The 17706-nt window shown below is 40.2% G+C and overlaps 1 protein-coding gene across 1 annotated transcript in view; it reads right to left on the bottom strand.

The window, feature by feature from the left end:
- trappc12 (trafficking protein particle complex subunit 12) overlaps positions 1 to 17706 on the bottom strand; it is a 68245-nt gene that overhangs the window by 18032 nt on the left and 32507 nt on the right. Inside the window, exons 7-9 of the mRNA XM_060853145.1 lie at positions 16211 to 16323; positions 14270 to 14342; positions 457 to 530 (exon numbers count right to left, since the gene is read on the bottom strand). Coding sequence (XP_060709128.1) covers positions 457 to 530; positions 14270 to 14342; positions 16211 to 16323 — 260 coding nt within the window. The remainder of the gene's footprint in view (positions 1 to 456; positions 531 to 14269; positions 14343 to 16210; positions 16324 to 17706) is intronic.

Raw genomic sequence — 17706 nt, 5'->3', positions numbered from 1 at the left:
ATTAAAACTGAAATACATCCAAGGGGTCTAGATATAGTAATTCAACCAAGGCTTTAAAAATGATCTGAACAGCAAGTGTTTCCATACCCTTCCCATGGTCCCCGACCTCCAAAATATTTAATTTTTTCAGTAAATAATTACGCATTTGGTCAGGCAATATACTTCTCACAATTGACTCTGGATCAGTCATCGTCGATCATCTATTGTGGTGCTGAATACTGGGTCCATGCATTTTCTCATTTTAAAACATGTATATTTCAAAGCAAGATATTTATGCATGAAAACAGATCCTGACTTCATCCTGAGAGTATGGTTTCAAGTCACTATACATCCCCAGTTCTTCTACCTCCTACAATTTACACTGACAGGAATTGATTAAACGGTTGCACTGTCAATAGTAGTGCTCAGATTATAAGGTACATACGGTAATTCTGCAGCTAACAGCCACCCACGTACCTTCATCATCAGCAGGCAGTTTGCCATGGAGTACATCACACGCCCCAGACGTGACCTCCACAACTGCATAGAAGCTGCAAGACACAGGAGCATCTCATGAAGATATGGCACACAAATAATTGCTTTTTGTTGCTGTTTTCATTGAAACACTAGCTAGTTGAAGCAGTCAATGGATGATATTAATTCACGATTAATTTACCATTATTACATCTAAGTGGTTTGGGGGGGGGGGGGGGGGGGGGGGGGGGGGGGGGAAAGAGTGGAATCCATGTTTCTTTCCTGCAAAAGAACAATAGATCAACAAACAGATTTATAATGGCAATGTTGTCTTCTGTGCAGTCCATGTAAAATTTCCTTTAAAAATCACTCGGTTGCCATCAGGCTGTCTGCAGAGTCATCAGAGCCAGAATAAAAGTGATTTAAATTTTGCGACTTGATTCATTTCATGAAAATAACTTATTTTGTTTTCAAATTCTATTGCTAATTGGTTAAGAATTGTATTTCAGAATATATTGTAAAAGTGAATTGGGAATGGATAACATAAACCCATACAACACCAGTGTGCAGAACCAAATTACATCCTTTGGTCACACTCTTAATATTGACATGAATGACACTGATAAATAATTAAACTTTCGCAGCTTACCAATCGTGTACTGATACAACTGTAGCCTCAAGGGTAGCTACAGTATTGTATTACTTACACGGATTACATGCTTGCCTCAATACTCACCTATTTATACACTGAGTCAGAATTCTGAATTCCAACTTCCCCCATTTTAGCTTTCTCCAGTTTGATTTTATTCCAATCCCATTTCTCCCAGTGTTCTTCAAGGGGCAATCTTTTTTGATGGCGATCACAACTCTTCCTAACATTCAGGCAACATTATATCATTGACCTGTTGAGCCCTGTTAAATAACAGGGATACTGGTTGGTTTCCTCTCTCTGGATTCAGAGATGCCAAGGACAGCTGTGGTCCCTCTATAATCACCACTAGCTGCTCTCCAAAGCAACCCTTTGGCTGGATTTTCCAGTAAGTAGCAATCCCAAACAGAGTGCCAATGTAGTCCTCCTTCTCCACAAAAGGAAGGGAGTTCCACATCTTGGACAGGGCTCCTTAAAAAATGTAGCTGTACTTCTATTCTGACAGTTCTTTTATAGCACAGAACTGTCAAATGAAGTGTTAAAGCCCCCACTGATTTTTTTTTCATAATTTTCTATCATTTTTAAAAAGAATTTGGTTTGGTGTTGGTGAACTAGGAACTGTAATCTAAAGATGGCTTTTGGACAGTGCATAACAGCTTGCATCACGAAGAAAACAGACCAAAACAAACTGATATTTAGGATGCCAGATCTGGAAATTAATAGCAGGTTGGCTACTGATCAAAGGTTTCTGTAGACATTTAGTCACCAGGGAAGAGCGTTATATTTAAACAGACAGAAGGTAGCTAATAACAGGTCTGTACCTGGGAATTGGTTCCAGCAAATCCAGAAAAGACCTTATGCTCAAACACATGTTGAATGGTAACTGGGACTTCATGGAGGAGTTGGTCAGTCTATTGTGGTGTGGTCAAAATTTATACTGAGTTTTGGATTGCGTTTTCTGTTAAAGAGGAATTGATTGTTGCGGCTACAGCACAAAGATCTGATAGGCTCTCTGCCTTATCTCCCATGTTAAAAATCACATGAGGTTTTCGTCCAGATCATAGTGTCATACACTGATGCAATATATTGAACAGGAATCTACGTTTTACTATAAATTCTCTGTCCAGGATTTTACTCCAGTAGTTACCTGACGAAATAGCAGTGCTCCGAAAGCTTTTATAACCAAATAAACCTGTTGGACTATAACCTGGCCTCAAGTGATGTTTTTAGCCCAACACTGGCACCTCCAATTCAATCCCCCAGGAGCAGCTCTCCGAAAGTCACAGAATAGAAAACTAAATATGAAACAGTGAATTTGATCAATATCTTCAGGAAACTAAGAAACAACCATCTATGCCAGGAAACAATGCATTGTGAAAACTGCTTATGTAATCTGGCCAATTTTGTTATCTTCTTTCATTTATCCTTTAAATGTACTTGTTTGTCTTTCCTTTGTGTGAATGAGGCTGAAAACAATGGCTACTGGGTTTAAAGCACAGACTAATTAGATTACTTTGTTGCTTAATTTTTGCTCTGCTAAAGTTACCACATTGTTAATAAATTGCTAAGATGCAAAATGGTATCTGGAATTGATTATTTACAAAATGTGGGATTAATTACACAAATGTTTGGTCAGGAACCACTGTGGTCAATTTTGAAGACCTTAATTTTACTATTTTGTGAATATATAGGTAGCAAGGTTGATTTGGTTCAGCTGTATGTGTGGCAACACAAGGCAACGCCCTTTTCACAGCAGTCGGCTGCCCTCTTGTCAAATGTAAAGCTCCTGACAGCTGCTGTAAAACCATCAGTGCAGGAGGTAAGTGAGACCTTAGGGTAAGCTGGAAAAGGTGGGCTGCTCGATGGTTAGGTGCCAACTAAGTAGGATTGCAGCTGAAAAAAGTGCCAGATGAGTATGGGTCAGGGTGCCAGTTAAGTTGGGTGACAGCTGGGTAGGGTGACAGGATGCAAAGATGGAAAGATGTACAATGCAATGCTCAGGATAGAAGAAATTAGTGTGCCAGAATGGGACAGGGATGGGTCTTCAGGTATGGTAATGGGGGTGATTTGGAGTCAATGGGTTGTGTCAAGGATGTGCAGAAGATGATCCCCTGGTTTACTGGGTCAGCACCTGTGGGTATGTGCGCACGTGTACACATGATTGGGTGGTGAGCTCAATATGTGGACTGTTGAACAGATACTCAGGAGTTAAGACGAGCAATTTAATAGTCTAACACTTCCTGAGTAACATTTTTGCTTAATTTCTTAGAACCACCTAAACTCTCTGATTTTTGAAGTGTTACAGGCATGGATAATAGTCGAACAAAAAATTAAATTTCTTGGGAACCTACTACAACCAGAATGCTGCAGGGTCAGTGCGTGGCTCCCATCTGACACAAGAACAACTGTCTGACAATGGAATATCTGAGTGATGTTTTAGGTCACAGGCCTTTCATTAGAAATAATGTATGCCTCTAAGCAGATGCTGTCTCACCCAAGTATTTGCAATATTGTCTGGTTTTATTCCAGATTTGCACTTCACCTCTACAAAGGGATACCTCAATCCAGGCCAAAGATTGTTCCAGCATTAACCTGAATTGAAAGGTCCACCCAATTTAATTGCTTCTTGGTGCTGCCACCTTATTTTATTTCTATTCACTTTTAATCTCACCTAATACTTCCATTTCATTACTTGGCTTCATTAAAGAGCTAACCCTGTCTTGAACCAATCCTCCAACATTTATCTTCAAAAGCAGAATTCTTGGGCCTGTCTCAACACAGCAACATTTGAAGACAAAGAACAGAAAATTCATACACCAGTCAAAAGTAGCTTATTCTTCTATAACATTATATCACGCCTTGCATCTTGCGCAACAAACAATAAGTGCGATGATAGGCAGAAAGAAAAAAAAATTGAAAGGACACTAAAATTAAACTTGAAGGCAATTATACATTAAGTTAAAATTAAATCTGAAGACAACAATTATGCATTAATTTAAAATTACATTTAAGTTACATGTGAATCCGACAGAACAAGGTCAAATAGTAACCTTTGTATTGGAAATAAATCAAATTGTCATTATACTAGGATCATTCTATTCTTTAAAACTCCACACATTTCTTCAGTGGCTTGCTGCAGAGTACAACTCCCACTTTTCAGTCACATTTCCATTGTTTAATCGGCTTGCCAAAAACAATACTAAAGTACGTTATTGCATACATTTTCTATCTGGTGTAGCTGACAAGTAACTCGAACAAGAAAAACAACAACCCAAGTCTCATGCACAAACTTCAATTTAGTCTTTAGGTGTCACTTATGAGGAGTGCATACATCAGTACTCTTGAATTACAAAAAACAATGAAGTTTTGAAAAAAAAACCTGTTACTTAAACAAGGGACACATCAACACCTTTACAACGCATCTAAACTTGGGTACACTTTAATATCAAAGTCTGAACATTTACAATTTGTTTCATTTTTAATACAAAATTAAATAAATTGCTTGTAATAAACTAGATACTGAACTTTTTTCTGTTCTTAATATCAAATAGATTTGCTGTTACACTAGGAATCGTCAATAATATAGTGCAGCATACATTTCAGATGGTCAAATCACTACATGTACTGGCTGCCATATTTACCTGTATGGTAGTTACTGCACATCAACATTACTCATTGTATATGAAGCTCAGAATTTTACGTCTACAAAGCATAGATTATTTGCTAAATAAGAATGACATATTTAAGAACTGGGTTTGGTTACATTTTCTTAACCACTTTGATGGGTACTACAATGCACATGGCATTGACTACTGAAAACAGGATCTGTAACAAAATAATACAAGTCCTTTTTTCAAGAATTGTTCAACAGATTGGTGTTCGCTGAACAGATACTTTAGTCAGACTTCCCATGTACAGAAGTTGTGGGGTGTTTCATTTTATCCCTTACACTGCTTTGCTTTAAAAACCTCAAAAAAGGTGCCACAAAAGGGCATTTACTACTACTGCTCCTGAAAATAGGAAACGCTCTGTGTTTGAAATTTATATCAGTAACCCCTCTGGATATAATTTTGCACAATCAAACCTAAAGATAAACAGGACCTAAATTTTGCTAAATAGCTTGTGTACAAGTTAGAGTACTGCATTTTCAAAACATTAGGAAGCTATTTTTAAGATTAGTAAAACCTAACAAATAATGTTTAAAGAGACATTACGTAACTTCACATTTCCAGAGAGATTCATTCCAAATTACAAAACCTTCAGCCTCCAGTGTTTCTTGTATTCACCACCTGTCTGCGGCAGGAAGACAAGACTGTAGCAGGCTAGGGATATGTCATGACAATAATAGCATACTTCAGCCAAATGAAATATGGTTCTTATGAGAAAGACTGAACCTCAACTTTTATTTCACATAATGAACAAGTTTTCCCTACAGTTCCAGAGGATCTACACCAACTGAAAATCTCATGCACTCCAACATCTCACCAAAATCAGCTCCACTGGCCTCCCGTTGACCTTGATCTCAACATTCGGATTCTATTTAGTTTTTGTGACTTTGCCCTTCGTTTTCTCTAACCTTCTGCAATCCCCAAACCCCAAGTATTCCTCCAATCCTGGCTTCTTACCACTTCAATTGCAGATGCGCTTTCAGCTGCCTGGACCCCAAAGCTCTCCCATTTCCTCCTAATTCCAGTCATTTTCTGCTCTTAAGGTATTTCTTAAAACACAAGTCTTTAACCCCCATCCTAGAATCAGCTAACTGTGGTGACATCTGGGAGGTAATGGTCTAGTGATATTATTGCTTGACTACTAATTCAGTTGAATCCTACCATAGCAAATGGTGCAACTTGAATTCAATAAAAAGTTCTGGAATTAAGAAACTGATGACCATGAAACCATTGCTGATGGTCGGGAAAAATCCATCTGGCTTTCTAATGTCCTTCAGAGAAAGAAATCCGTCAGCCTTACTTGGTATGGCCTACATGTGACTCCAGAGCCACAGCAATGTGTTGATACTAAACTGTTCTCTGAAATGGCCTGGCCAGTTGTATCAATTACTACAAGGTCTCAAAGAAATGAAACCTGATGGACTATTTGACCAATACTGGAAATGACAACAGCAAAAAAAAAGTCTTGTCAACCCTGCAAAGTCCTCCTTACAAACATCTGGGGCTAGTGCCAAAAATGAGACAGCTGTGTCACAGACAAGTTAAACAACATCCTGACACAGTCATAGCTTACAGACAATGTCCCAGACACCACTGTCACTATCCATGGACATGTTCAGTCCCAAGGGCAGGACAGACGCAGCAATACTAGTAACACAGCAGTACACAGTTGAGAGGGAGTTGCCCTGAGAGTCCTCAACATTGATTCTGGACCTCATGAAGTCTCATCACCACAGATTAAACATAGACAAGGAAACCACCTGGTGATTACTACAGTATTATGGCTCCATCTGACTGATGAATCAGAGTCTTAGAGATGTACAGCATGGAAACAGACCCTTCAGTCCAACTCATCCATGCTGACCAAATATCCCAACCCAATCCAGTCCCACCTGCCAGCACCTGGCCTATAGCCCTCCAAACACTTCCTATTCATACACCTATCTAGATGCCTTTTAAATGTTGTAATTGTACCATCCTCCACCACTTCCCCTGGCAGCTCATTCCATACAGGTACCACTCTCTGCGCGAAAAAGTTGCCCCTTAAGTCTCTTTTATATGTTTCCCCTCTCACCATAAACCTATGCCCTCTAGTTTTGGATTCCCCCACGTCAGGGAAAAGACTGTTTAATTATCCTATCCATGACCCTCATCATTTTATAAACCTCTATAAGGTCACTGCTCAGCCTCAGGCGCTCCAGGGAAAACAGGCCCAGCTTATTCAACCTCTCCCTGTAGCTCAAATCCTCTAACCCTGGCAACATCCTTGTAAATCTTTAGTCCTTCATGTTGAACACCACTTGGAGGAAGCACTGAGGGTGGCAAGGATGCAAAATGTACTTTGATTGGGGAATTTCAATGTCCATCATCAAAAGTAGCTCAGCAGTAGTCATAGAGATGTACAGCATAGAAACAGACCCTTCGGTCCAACCTGTCCATGCTGACCAGATATCCCATCTGCCAGCACCCAGGCCATATCCCTCCAAACCCTTCCTACTCACATACCCATCCTAATGCCTTTTAAATGTTGCAATTGTACCAGCCTCCACCACATCCTCTGGCAGCTCATTCCATACACGTACCACCTTCTGCGTGAAAAAGTTGCCCTGTAGGTCCCTTTTATATATTTCCGGTCTCACCCTAAACCTTTACCCTCTAGTTCTGGTCTCGCCCACCCCAGGGAAAAGACTTTGTCTATTTATCCTATCCATGCCACTCAATTTTTTAAACCTCTAAGGGGTTACCCCTCAGCCTCCGACGCTCCAGTGAAAACAGTCCCAGCCTGTTCAGCCTCTCTCTATAGCACTAATTGAGTTTGCTGGGTCCTTAAGGACACAGCTGCTAGACTAGGACTGTGTCAGGTGAAGAAGGAACCATGAAAAGAAAAATACTTGACCTCACCCTTACCAATCTGCTGATTGCAGATGCATCTGTACATAATAGTATCGTGAAGAGTGACCACCATCCAATCCTTGTAGAGGTGAAGTCCCACTTTCACATTGGGAATATTCTGCATCATGTTGTGTGGCATTACCACCATGCTAGTGGGACAAACTTCAAATACATCTAGAAACGCAAGATTGGGCATCCATGAGGTGGTATGGGCCATCAACAGCAGAAGAATTGTACTCCAACACAACCTGCAACTTTATGGCCTGGCATATCCCCTACTCAATCATTATCATCTAGCCATACAATCAATCCTGGCTCAATGGAGAATGCAGGAAAGTATGTCAGGAGCAGCATCAGTATGCCTACAAGTGACGTGTCAACCTAGTGAAGTTACCAAACAGGACTACTTGTGTACCAATTAGGATAAGCAACCAGGGACAGGCGGAGCTAAGTAATGGCAGAGCTAAGTAATCCCACAACCAATGGATGAGATCCAAACTTTACAGTCCTGCCACATCCGGTCATGAATGGTGGTAGACAATTAAACAACTCACTGGAAGAAGTGCTTTCACAAATCCTTCCACCCTCAATGATGGAGGAGCCCAACACATCAGTGCAAAATCTACTGCTGAAGCATTTTCAGCAATCTTCACCCAGAAACGCGAGGTCGACGACCCATCTCTGCCTCCTACAGTAGTCTCCAGCATCACTGATGCCAGTCTTCAGCCAATTCAATTCACTCCACATGATATCAAGCAGCAGTTAAGGTGTGTTGGATTGTGCAAAGGCTATGGACTCTGAAAACATTTCAGTAATAGCACTGAAGACATCTGCACAACTTGCCGCTCCCCTTGCCAAGTTGTTCCAGTACAGTTACAACAATGGCATCTTCCCAATGATGTGACAAATTGCCCAGCTATGTCCTATACATAAAAAGCAGGACAAATCTAAAGCAGCTAATTACCATCCCATCAGACGATTCACAATCATCAGTAAAGTGACAGTGTCATCAAGGGTGCTATCAAGCAGCATCTGCTCTAAAATAACCTACTCACTGACAAGGCCACTCAGCTCCTGACCTCATTACATCAGGGAGACCAAAGGTAAACTAAGGGAACAGTTCACTGAGCATCTCAGTCAGGCCCACAGGGGCCAACTGAACCTCCCTTCCCACTCCCTTTCCGACATCAGCATCCTTGGCCTCCTCTATTGCCACAACGAACCAAACCGCAAATTGGAGGAATACTATTTCATCTTCCGCCTGGGCAGCCTACAGCCCGGAGGGCTCAACAGAGTTTTCAAATTACAAATAACCTCCCTTTCCATCCCTTGTCTCCTACCATTCCGCCCAGCCATCGACCAGATTCATTCCTCCCATTGACCAATCAGGTTGTACCCTCTGCCGGTCTTCACCTACCCCCACTTCATGACCCTGCCCTCGCCACACCCTATATGTGCAGCTCCCCCTACACCCAACCCTAGTCCTGAAGATGTGTTACACCCGAAACATCTACTTCTCCACCTCCTGATGCTGCCTGGCTTGTTGTGTTCTTCCAGCCTCCTGCTGTCTACTCGTTTCAGCCTTGGTTGAAATATGGACAAAAGAGCTGAATTTCGGTGAGGTGAAAGGGACAGCCTTTGGGATCAAGGCGCCCTCGCAAAACTAGAATCAATGGGCTAACTCTCTGCTGATTGGCTGGCATGGTGGCACAGTGGTTAGCACTGCTGCCTCACAGCACCAGAGACTCAGGTTCAATTCCTGCCTCAGGCAACTGTCTGGGTGGAGTTTGCACATTCTCCCCATGTCTGCATGGGTTTCCTCCTACAGTCCAAAGATGTGCAGGTTAGGTGAATTGGCCAGGCTAAATTGCCTGTAGTGTAAGGTGACGGGGTAAATGGGGAATGGGTCTGGGTGGGGTGCTCTTCGGAGGGTTGGTATGGACTTGTTGGGCCGAAGGGCCTGTTTCCACACTAAGTAATCTAATCTAATCTAATCTAATACCAGGCACATAGGAAGATGGCTGTGGTTGTTGGGAGGTCAGTCATCTCAGCACCAAGATAGCTCTGCAAGAGTTTCCTAGGGTAGTGCCCTCAGCCCAATCATCTCTAGCTGCTTCATCAAAGACACTCCTTCTGTCAGAAATGGGGATGCTCACTGGTGATTGCACAACGCTGAGCATCATTCACAACTCCTCAGATACTGAAGCAGTCTGCATTCAAATGCAACAAGATCTGGACAATATCCAAGTCTGGGCTGACAAGAGCCATGTGGCAATATATCATTGTTTGCTTACTGCCATTGGGTCAAAATCTTGGAATTCTCTCCCAAAGAGCATTTTGAATCTCCATACAGAACATGTACTGCAACTGTTCAAGAAGGCAGTTCACTCTTACTTTCTTAAGGGCAACTAGGAATGGGCAAATAATGCTGGACAGCCAGTGACATCCATGTCCCATGAGTGAATTTTTTTTTAAAAAAAACTGAAATTTTGTTAGATAATTCTGTTTTGAAATGCCTATGTTTTAATACATTAAAAGGGACTATATATGTAGTACTGCAACTGTACTGAATTTAACATTAAAATGGTGTTATACAATTCAAGTAACATCACTGTCCAATTTAATCCTGCACATGTTCAGTGGTTGTTTTTCACTGATCAAAGCAGGAATTCTGACTGTATCCTTTTCCTCCTCAAGCACTGTTTCACTTACCTCCAATGAAGCTAAAATCAGCCAAACCAACGCAGACAGAGGACTGAGAGCAGTACTTTATTGAATTTAGATGGAGCTATGCACTGGATAAAAATCTTACTGTCTTAAAATCTAATATTGCAATTCAGTGATAACTGTTGGCAATGATTAAATTATCCTGACAAAACCTGTAAATAATCAATAAGACTGCTTTCACAAACAATGAGTGTCCAATTGAACTTGCATGAAGTAATTTTACTAGACTTCTAATCAGTCTAAACTTCAGGCAAGAATTTCTCATCCTGAAATAACAGATGGTCTATGATTGGGGTTAGTGCACTGGTTAGTTTGTGACAAGAAAAAGATATGTAGTATTTCAAAAGCAGTGCCAATTTGAGATAAATTTAGTTTGTTCTATATTATCTGCTGAATTTAAATTCTATTGCCTCTGGACACCTGCCCACTTTTCTGTCTCAATGTTCTGCTATTCTCTACTGGACCAGAATTATCACATTCTTTCTCTCCTGTCCAAATTCCCTCATCCCAATATAGAAATAAAAAGGAGATAAAGGAATAATGTAAATAGAGTCATAGAGATGTGACAGCATGGAAACAGACCCTTCAGTCCAACCCTTCCATGCCGACCAGATATCTCAACCCAATTTAGTCCCACCTGCCAACACACGGCTCATATCCCTCCAAACCATTCCTATTCATATATCCACCCAAATGCCTCTTAAATGTTGCAATTGTACCAGCCTCCATCACTTCCTCTGGCAGCTAATTCCATACCATACCACCCTCTCTGTGTGGAAAAAGTTGCCCCTTGGGTCTCTTTTATATCTTTCTCTTCACACCCTAAACTTAGGCCCTCTAGTGCTGGACACCCCAACCCCAGGGAAAAGACTTTGCTTATTTACCCTATGCATGCCCCTCATAATTTTGTAAACCTCTATAAGGTCACCCCTCAGCCTCCGACACTCCAAGGAAAACATCCCCAGCCTGTTCAGCCTCTCCCTGTAGCTCAAATCCTCCAACCCTGGCAACATCCTTGTAAATCTTTTCTGAAACCTTTCAAGTTTCACAGCATCTTTCTGATAGGAAGGAGACCAGAACTGCACGCAATATTCCAACAGTGACCTAACCAATGTCCTGTACAGCCCCAACATGACCTCCTAACTCCTGTACTCAACACTCTGACCAATAAAGGAAAGCATACCAAATGCCTTCTTCACTCCCCATCTACCTGTGACTCCACTTTCATGGAGCTATGAATCTGCACTCCAAGGTCTCTTTGTTCAGCAACACTCCCTCGGACCTTACCATTAAGCGTATAAGTCCTGCTAAGATTTGCTTTCCCAAAATGCAGCACCTCGCATTTATCTGAATTAAACTCCATCTGCTACTTCTCAGCCCATTGGTCCATCTGGTCAAGATCCTGTTGTAATCTGAGGTAACCCTCTTCGCTGTCCACTACACCTCCAATTTTGGTGTCATCTGCAAACCTACTAACTACACCTCTTATGCTCGCATCCAAATCATTTATGTAAATGACAAAAAGTAGAGGACCCAGCGCTAATTCTTGTGGCACTCCACTAGTCACAGGCCTCCAGTCTGAAAACAACCCTATGCCACCACCCTCTGTCTTCTACCTTTGAGCTAGTTCTGTATCCAAATGGCTAGTTCTCCCTGTATTCCATGAGATCTAACCTTGTTAATCAGTCTCCCATGGGGAACCTTGTCAAACGCTTTGTGAAGTCCATACAGATCACATCTACCACTCTACCCTCATCAATCCTCTGTTACTTTCTCAAAAAACTCAATCAAGTTTGTGAGACATGATTTCCCATGCACAAAGCCATGTTGACTATCCCTAATCAGTCCTTGCCTTTCCAAATAAATGCACTCCTTTTCCTCAGGATTCCTCTCCAACAACTTGCCCACCACTGAGGTCAGGCTCATTGGTCTATAGTTCCTGCACTGTCCTTACAACCCTTTTTTAACAATGGCACCATGTTTGCCAACCTCCAGTCTTCTGGCACCTCACCTGTGACAATCAACAATTCAAATATCTCAGCAAGAGGCCCAGCAATCACTTCTCTAGCTTCCCACAGAGTTCTCGGGTACACCTGATCAGATCCTGGGGATTTATCTACCTTTACTCATTTCAAAACATCCAGCACTTCCTCCTCTGTAATCTGGATATTTTGCAAGATGCCACCATCTATTTCCCTACAGTCTATATCTTCCACATCCTTTTCCACAGTAAATACTGATGCAAAATACTCATTTATTATCTCCCCCATTTTCTGCAGCTCCACACAAAGGCCGCCTTGCTGATCTTTGAGGGGCCCTATTCCCTCCCTTTTTACCCTTTTGTCCTTAATGTATTTGTAAAAACCCTTTGGATTTTCCTTAATTCTATTTGCCAAAGCTATCTCTTGTCCCATTTTTGCCCTCCTGATTTCCCTCAAGTATACTCCTACTTCCCTTATACTCTTTAAGGGTTCACTCGATCTATCCTGCCTATACTTACATATGCTTCCTTCTTTTTCTTAACTAAACCCTCAATTTCTTTAGTCATCCAGCATTCCCTATACCTACCAGCCTTTCCTTTCACCCTGACAGGAATATTCTTTTTCTGGATTCTCGTTGTCTCATTTCTGAAAGCTTGCCATTTTCCAGCTGCCTCTTTACCTGTGAACATCTGCTCCCAATCAGCTTTCGAAAGTTCTTGCCTAATACCGTCAAGTAAATATTAGAAATATTTTATTTTTACGTTGACATTTGGTGAGATTTCATTGGCCAAATGAGTGATGTAGCTTATATATAATCAGCTGGCTGAATGCGATCAAAGATCTTTCTTTAGTTCTTATTAGGAAAAGTATGCTGCTTGCAATCTACACAGTCTCAGATAAAGCAAGCAATTATTTATAATAAGAGTGGACTTCTCTCAATCATTCAGATCCAGTCCATTAATACCATCAGATTAAATTTCCTTTTCGAATGGGTGGAAGACATTTGTTTCCTTTTTCCTGTTTGAGCCCATTTATTTGCATGGATTCAAAACAAAATAAAAAAAGCACCTTGTTCATTTAATGGTGCACATTAATCCTACAAACAGGCATCAGAACCAACTTTTCTTGTCCACCTCCTAACAACTGATTCAGAGGTTCAATACTGCTCCAAAGAAATTGGCACAGATTATCAACAGCCTTGCACAATTTTTCTGAATCCCTACATTCCTAGAGGAGAATTTAATTCTAAAGGCTGCAATGAGTAATAAACTAAGTATTCTACCACTGATGATTTCTACCAGGAGAATTTCTACCAGGTACAAAAGTGAAAACATGCCCAATATTAGCATGGTAATGAATTTTAAATATTCTAACTCAAGCAATGAAAATCATATGCAAATGATGGCGATAAACAATTATCAGGTTTGCCATGAAGTCACATCAACAGGATTCAGACCTATAGTTGAGCGTCTCAGTTTTGTCAGTTTTCCAAGTTGCATAATTGGCTAAACTGCGTGCATACAGTATTTCACAGATATGCAACAGACTGTCAATTTTCACTCAGCCTAAGTTATCTCCTCTCTGCAGCTGTGGAATGTCTGCAAATCAAGATTGAGATTGATGTGCAATTGCAGATTTTATTGACAGGTGATAGGAAAGCCTTCAAATACATAGAAGTTTAAGGTTTTGTGATTTTGAATTTAGTTTTTAATATTACTTTTACGTGCAGAATTGTCTTAGGAAAGAACACTTAAAATCTTTATAACAATTACAAGTTGAAACGAAGCTCAATAATAAACCTCTATTTCAATTGCTCAAAAAGAATGTTATTTATGCAATGTTCTTATCCTTGAAATGGACACTACTCTCTAATCAAATAATATTAACAAAATTCACACCTTGCCTGTTTTCAGAGGATACGCTGATCATACTTCCATCTTCAGCTAGTCCATTTTCCAGGTTATCAATGATCTGTGCAAAAGGCAAGTAATACTTTTCAAAAAAATCACTAGTTGCAAACTGGATAATCATTACAATAAACGATTTTCAGTGACATCTCACAGCAGATTTTAGTAGGTATCCTTGCATGTGGCGAGCAATGAAGTTGCATTCCAAGGTTAAGCAGATAAAAGATACGAACTAGACAAAATAATCAATGTCTACAGATACATTGTTTTTGAAAATTTAAATTCAGGTGAAATAAATTTTAAAGCCTCTCTTGTTTTATTAAATTATAAACAATGATCAGGAATACAAAACACAACAAGAGTTTACACGAAGGAAAATAAACGACCAAATGAGTTTAAGTGAGATGAATAATTTAAGATAATGATATAAGGCAGACTGCTCATTTTAGCCTTTCCTTCAAAGCACTGGGAATTTTAAAAGTATAGGAAAAATATTTATCAAGTTTCATCACCATTTAAAACAAAAATGCATCCAGAATACATCCATGAATCTTTATTTCAAGTGTCAGGACTGTGCAGCTCCATTATTTATTTTGTAAAGGTGCTAATCTGTCTTTAAAATGGACATAATGCCACCAAATGACTCCCAAAAGTCACATGATACCCTTCTGGATTGAGCTTGTTTTGGAGCTACAAAGTGTTTATCTCCTCAAGAAATCATGTGTTCAAAACTGAAAGAATATTTCCACAGTAAGCAGAAATTCCCTGACAAAATGTTCTCCCACAGGTGTGAATAGCTCTTCTTAGCTCATTACAACCTGACAACGGGAACCATCCAAAAATGATGGATGAGACAGTTAAAAATCATCCTGGCTAAAAACAATGGACAGATTGACTACCTAATTTTGAAGGATGATACAGCAGATTTGGGATAGCAGACGTTAAATTTTGGTCTAGATAAGACAGGCTGAGAGACACCATTTTAACAGGACTCGAAGAAAATCTCAAACAGCATCAGAAAGAGCAGGTTCTCAACAGCGAGACGGAAGGAGACAATCCAGCTGAAGGATTGCTATCCTTAACCAGGCTACCATAAACCTGCAGTGTTACCAAGTAAATCTTTTTTAAAAAGGCTCCGTTTCCTTCTGGAACCTGTTCTGCTCAGTCTGCCAGTGGAAAAGAAAACCTCAACTGTTCAACTACAGAAACCTTCAGAGGGATGGGGGCAGAGCAGTAACATTTAAAATATGTGGTTAATCAATGATGATCAAATGTTACACTTGATGTCAACTGTGGAGAAACCACGCAAGAAACTTTACAAATGTACAATTGAGTAATAGGACTGCTCCAGCTGTAATTTCCTCTCAGGACTAATTTTCTGAGTTGTCTCTGGAAAGATATTAAGACAGACCAAGCCTTTCCCCATTCAAAGTCATGAATGATTTGGTGGTGATTAGGGTGGGGGAGCAGAGTGTCAATGTCAGCAAGCCCTCGTGATCTACATTTGTGACTTAAACATTAACTCAAAAGTAGCAATGGGACAGACCATCGACTTACTGTCAAATACAAGCTTTGACTTAAAAGAAAAAAAAAGTCTCAACAAAAATAAGTTCAAGATTCTGAAAATTTCACAGTAAGTATGGAGTATAATCAACTCAATAATGCAACAGCATAAAAAGGAGCTCTGTGACAACCATTCCAAACACGCCAATTGTTTTGACTTGTGAACATATTTCATATATGGTTCTCTCACATGATCATTTACAAGAAAAAATAAATAACTCCAATAAAATTTTTCACATGTCATATAACTTTGCAACATGTTCCACCTTGGATGTTTCTACAATGGCAAACCTTAACAAGCAGATGGCATTTCTAGGGAGGACTCAAATGGACAAACACACAAATGTCTTTAAAATCACAAGCTCCCACCTTTATACACGTTACTTTCATGGCGTGTAGCCTGTCCAGTGATTCCTGTGGCTTCCCTAAATACTGTGGAAGTTCTGCATGCAGGACTCTCATAGAAAATGGTATCATGGACCCTAAAAATGGCATGAAAACATGATTACACTACAACAAATTTTGCATTTACCTTTTCATGTTGTCAAATACAATTGTGAATGGATTCCTGATTTCTTTATTAGTCTGTTGCATTTAAGAATATTCGCTTGAAGATCAGCTCTGGTCATACCTCAAGCTTAGGCAAATTTCTCATTAAAGAAAATCTCTATGCTCACTTCCAATCAAATCATCTGCACAATCAATCAATCAATGATACTCATGGTCACGGATCTTTGGTTCATCTTTCTAATCCTCCGACAAATTCACTCCATGTACAGGAACTTTGAGGCGATAAACTACAAACATTGTCGAAAGCTTTTATAGGTTTGTTTGGTAGGAGAGGGTGGGGGGGTTGGGGGAAGAAAGGAGGAAGGGAGAGAAAAGCAGGAAGATATATTGAGTGGAAGACGGGTCACACTGTGGTGTGCACAGAAAGGGACTTGAGGATGGAGAGGGTGCAGGTAGTGTGTGCAGGGAAACAGATGGTGTGAAGGAGGGAGAAATGGAGGTGTTGAGAGGGTAGAATGGGGGGAGGAAAGGAGAGAAGTAAAAGGAAGAAATAGTGACAGCATATGGGTGAGAAAGAGAAAGAACAGCACAAAGATGACAAATGTTACTAAGAGCTGAACCTTCTCATTTCTGCACCTGTTCCCTGAAATACTCCTCTTCCAATGGAGGAGAAAACGCACAGTGGTACTATCACACTAACATTAAGTGCTTTAAGATCAAATCAGGCAGAAACTATCTACCAGATGTTGATATTTGGTGCTAGCTTTGTTTTTGGTGTCAAAACATAACGAATCGATATAATGGCAATGATGAAGTGTTTAGACATTACTTTTATGTTATTCCTATAGGAAAATGGCCATCTCCTGCAAAATTACATTAGCTACTAAATTTTCAAAACCTATCATCTGGTGTTTAGCACAGACTTCCACTCAGTTTGCACAGTCTCTTTTCTGCAATTATTCAGTTGCATCAAGAAATAGTTCACTCTTGATACCCTACAGTTGCGGTTTCAGACTGGATTTAAGTTATTTTAAATAGATAGTTACAGTACTCTTTAATTGTTCGTTATTACAGTTCATAGAATAACAGAAAGCTCATCCAAAGTTTCTTGGGACAAAACAGTCCCAACTTGGAGTGAATGTTTGCATTATTTTTACTTGCCACTTTCTTCTGCATAAGGTGTAAACATCTCAAGTGTCTCAAAACAACTGACAAGTTTGTAACACCAAATGGGAATGGCCAAAACTTAATTCTAAACTGGGACACTTAAATACAATTCAGATTATGATTATTTTGGCTCAAGAACTAATCACTTAAATAAAGATGAAAGCACAGCCCATGATAGAATTAATTAC

The sequence above is a fragment of the Hemiscyllium ocellatum genome, chromosome 3, assembly GCF_020745735.1.
Source record: "Hemiscyllium ocellatum isolate sHemOce1 chromosome 3, sHemOce1.pat.X.cur, whole genome shotgun sequence".
Taxonomy (NCBI): Eukaryota; Metazoa; Chordata; class Chondrichthyes; order Orectolobiformes; family Hemiscylliidae; genus Hemiscyllium; species Hemiscyllium ocellatum.
Note: the sequence above shows the minus strand (reverse complement) of the source record. Positions and strands in the feature narration are given on the sequence as shown.